We start from the raw sequence: 4248 nt of genomic DNA, 5'->3' as shown, positions 1-4248 counted from the left end.
TGAATTACGACGCTCCTTTTATGTGCATCTATGAGAACGTAAATTTACACATTTTTTTCTAAGCATGTAGTATTTTGCTGCAATGCAAACGACCAGCAGCAGGATGATGCAATCGATCTTTATTGAAGGAAAACTGGCTCTGCGAACATCCCACAATTGATCTTGATACTGGTACTGGAACTGAGCTCTGGACCTGAACCAACCGGAATGATAGATTTACATAGCAGGAAAACTTCGTATAGTTCCTTGGAAATATATTCATAGTTCTGAGATAAAGAATTACATAGGCTCAAAACTCAGTTGCAATTTAGTTCTAGAACTGAAAGCTAAATTTGAATTCTGGAACTGAATTTAACTCCAAAATCCAGTTCCAGAATTCAAGTCCTAACAACCGTTGAAAAAATCTTCCGGAAATGACATGATTTCGACACCACAAGGTAGAAGTACCCCTTAGATGGATCAATACAGCTTGTATTACCATCTATATGGTAAAAATAACAAAGTGGTTATGCGAGATAATTGCTATAACTTATTCTCCGGTTTCCGCAAGCCCATGTAATGTTATTCCAACAACAACTAAATAAAATTTATGAGCATACATCGGGAGTATTGTTGTAATCGCGAATGTCTCCTCTCCTCTCATACTCAATCTTATTGTAGCTATCGCCTCATTCAGGAGTACCACAACATGCATGCCATCCAGAAAGTTTCGAATGAAATACACTTTGCAGGTAACGTACCATGATTCATTTCCATGAGAGAAGAGTTATTGTTCATTAGTTGGAGCATTTTGATAATAAAATGTGAACAGTAATCAAGATTTCAAGGAAAAATAAAATCATTAATTCTATACTTTTCAATCACGAAAACCGAAAACGGATTCCGTTCCGAGCCGTGACCTGAGCATACGTGGAAAAATAGCTCACGATAGGACCATTTTACGTGGTTAGTTTTACCACACACATCCATTACGGCTCGACCTAATCGATCGTTTCGATTATCTTAACTCTCATGTTAAGCTATTTTGGGTAAATCCCAACACGCCATACCATTGTTATCTGCATAATGGGACGTTTTCTAGAAAATCCGCAATCGTCCAATTTTTTATCACTATTCCAAAGCTACGCCATAAAAGTGGAATTTTTCGAATCCACACTGCATTGTTACTAGTTGCTTCGGACAATCAAAACCAAAATGAAGGCTTCGGTAGCACTTTTCCTTTTGCTGGCAATTGGTGGTACGAGGAACATGGTTGTCACCTCGGAAAATCTACTAATTTAATTATTATTCTACCATCAGCACATGCCGTCCCGTTGGATCGTCAGCGCAGTCTGGTGTATGACGCCAACGGACGTCTACACTTGGTCAACCCAGATCCTTACAGCACGGTTAACGAAGAATTGGAACCGTTGTTCAACGCTGAAACAGATGTCGTTTTCCGACTGTTCACCCGCTCGAATCCGAACAGCGCTCAAGTAATAGGATGGAACGATGCATCCTCGGTTCAGAGCTCCAATTTCAATCCATCTCATCCGACGCGATTCACCGTCCATGGCTGGAATGGTGATGGAACTTCCGGACTACATGCCAACATTCGTAGCAATTACTTCGCAGTCGGAGATTTCAATGTCATCAATGTCGACTGGGGTGCTGGGGCACAAACCGCCAATTACGTTACGGCCAGGAACCGGGTGGCCGCAGTCGGATCCGTAATTTCAGGAATGGTAAATACATTGGTTTCCGCTTCGGGAATTTCTCGCAACAGTGTCAGTCTCATTGGTCATAGTTTGGGAGCTCACGCAGCAGGAAACGCTGGAAAAAACCAAAATGGTCAGATCAACACAGTTGTCGGGTTGGACCCGGCTGGTCCACTGTTTTCGCTTGATAATTCAGACATCATGGGATCAAATGATGCTCAATATGTGGAGGCTGTTTTTTCAAATGCTGGCACTCTGGGATTTGATCTACCACTAGGGAATGCAAATTTCTACCCCAACGGAGGACGTTCGCAACCCGGCTGCGGTACCGATGTTTCGGGTAACTGTGCGCACTCGAGAGCTCACGAATATTTCGCTGAGTCCATCTCTAGTTCGGCTGGATTCCGAGCAACCCGGTGTGCTTCTCACTCCGAAATATTGAACGGTCAATGCACTCCCAGTGGCTCGGACGCTAGAATGGGTGGCGAACCATCGAACCAAGGTCGCGGTGTGAGTGGTGTTTATTGGTTCAACACAAACTCGGCTTCTCCGTTTGCACAGGGCTGATTACGGAAATAAATCTCCATCGAAAGTGATTCTTTGGATGTAAACATATAAAAACGATATCTGAATTCATGCAAACACCCATCGGACAGTATTTAGAATTCTTTCGTTCAACCACGTTTTCACGTCTCCTTGGTCACCTTCCGCGGTACAAAACGCAAGTTTGCTTTGAACTGAATCTGGTTGACAGCTGTCTTTCGCATATTTTTAGGGTTCCGCTTGGCGATGGTCAAATATTTTTCTATTGATTGGAATTCTGGTGTGTTAGGAAAATGAATGTCCAAAGGCACCACCAAGACGTTCTGCGCGGCATTTCACTCCATGACCTTTTTTCCCGTAATGGCAAAATGCCAAAACCGGCCAAAAAAAGAACGGAACATTTCTATGGCTTGAGAAAAGGAAACCTACGTTTTTCAGGCACACAATAAATTTCCTAGTCTGTGGTTCCGATCGCGGCGTAATCATCACTATTCTAGCCACAGGATCAGATACCCTGCCACACGAAATACTTAAAAAAAACTCTACCACTTTGTCCCATATTCCAAAATAGACAACTGAGAGGAAGGCGATTAAAGAGTCTAAGTTTTCTATTTGGAGAAAAATGGTGCAATGAAAAAAAATCTCTTTAGTTGAATTATAGCCATTGTTCATGATGGGACAGTTATGCCTAGAAATGTACCAAAATAGGCGAAATTCTACGCATATCAGTCCCATTGTGATTTCACTACGTTACAGAAATGCCAGGTCTGCAGATTTCTTATAAAGTGCTGCAGAATTTTGTTGCAAATTTTTTGCAGCTTTTTAAAAATCGACATTATTGTCGACTCTGCAAACGATTGTGCCAAAGGATAAATAAAAAAAGGCGGGTGAGTAATGCCAGAGACATAACTGGATGTCGTGAATACGAAAAAACTGACACGCTCCCATCACTTTTCCGAATATCAGTTAGTTGATTGATTGTATGAATTGTGCAAGCTTTCCTCTTTTTCACTAATAGAATTTGAAGCGATACACCTACATTAAAGTACAGATTAGTTACATTGAACAGCTACTATTCTACAACTATATATTCCAAACTTGAAACAATTCCTTTTTAATTTGCTAATATAGGAAGCTAGGTACGACAAATTTGTAGTTTATTTTTATTGAAGCTATGAAGTTCGAAGATATCTGATTCTTCTCGAAATTTCAGTACGAGACAATTGCAATGGCCTGGTCTGAAATGTATCCACGATCTTCGGTATGCAAGAGTGATTCTAATAATAATAATGATAGTAATAATAATAATACAGATTAACCTGTATATATGGCAACCCTGTTTCGCATGGCATATTTTCACACGACCCCATACTAATATAAAGATGTGTTCAACATCATCACTTTCGCTTTCGCATTGCCGTTCGTAATTGAATGTGTTAGTGACGGTACAAATCTGCTTTTCTACCTGTCTTCGGAGCCATCGTTCTGACGGTGTCTCGTACGTACAGAGTAGCTGCTTTAACTTAAATGACGCTATTTCTCACATCACATTTCCTTTTATACGTGCTAGTGGTAGCACGGTAAGACGTCCCATTTGTTAGAATTCCTTTCCTATACGCAGAACGGGAAACAGTGAAACGATATAAAAGAGAGAGTTAGCAGAGCGGCAGCCAGTAATACTGAATGGGTCGTCGAGCTGTGGAGGAACAATTAAGGGCAAGGCAAAGTCCCGCTCAAACCGTGCTGGTCTGAAGTGCCCAGTTGGCGGCAGAATCCATCGTTTGCCTCGGAAGGGGAACTACGCCGAGCGTGTCGGTGCCGGTGCACCGGTCTATCTGGCGGCAGTGATGGAGTACTTGGTTGCCGAAGTGTTGGAGTTGACCGGTAACGCTGCCCATGACAACGAAAACGAAAATCATCCCTCGCCATCTGCAGCTGGCCATCCGTTGAAAACCCCGTCCTTTTCAGGATGACCACATCACTGTGATAAAGAAATATTTAGAATTGC

General features: G+C 42.0%; 1 protein-coding gene across 1 annotated transcript; it reads left to right on the top strand.

Moving 5' to 3' along the window:
* The first annotated feature begins 1120 nt into the window (after positions 1–1120).
* LOC131439940 (pancreatic triacylglycerol lipase-like) lies at positions 1121–2293 on the top strand. Its single transcript, XM_058611053.1, has 2 exons — positions 1121–1237; positions 1300–2293. The coding sequence occupies exons 1-2, from the start codon at positions 1195–1197 to the stop codon at positions 2262–2264; spliced, it is 1008 nt and encodes a 335-aa protein (XP_058467036.1). The 5' UTR covers positions 1121–1194; the 3' UTR covers positions 2265–2293.
* Positions 2294–4248: the final 1955 nt, after the last annotated feature.

Source organism: Malaya genurostris, unplaced genomic scaffold, assembly GCF_030247185.1.
Source record: "Malaya genurostris strain Urasoe2022 unplaced genomic scaffold, Malgen_1.1 HiC_scaffold_17, whole genome shotgun sequence".
Classification (NCBI taxonomy): Eukaryota; Metazoa; Arthropoda; class Insecta; order Diptera; family Culicidae; genus Malaya; species Malaya genurostris.
Note: the sequence above shows the minus strand (reverse complement) of the source record. Positions and strands in the feature narration are given on the sequence as shown.

Bases quoted from the DNA above. Each gene is read 5' to 3' on its own strand.
- LOC131439940 (XM_058611053.1), top strand. From the start codon at position 1,195: ATGAAGGCTTCGGTAGCACTTTTCCTTTTGCTGGCAATTGGTG. The intron at 1,238-1,299 runs GTACGAGGAACA...TTCTACCATCAG, and splicing joins CCTTTTGCTGGCAATTGGTG to CACATGCCGTCCCGTTGGAT.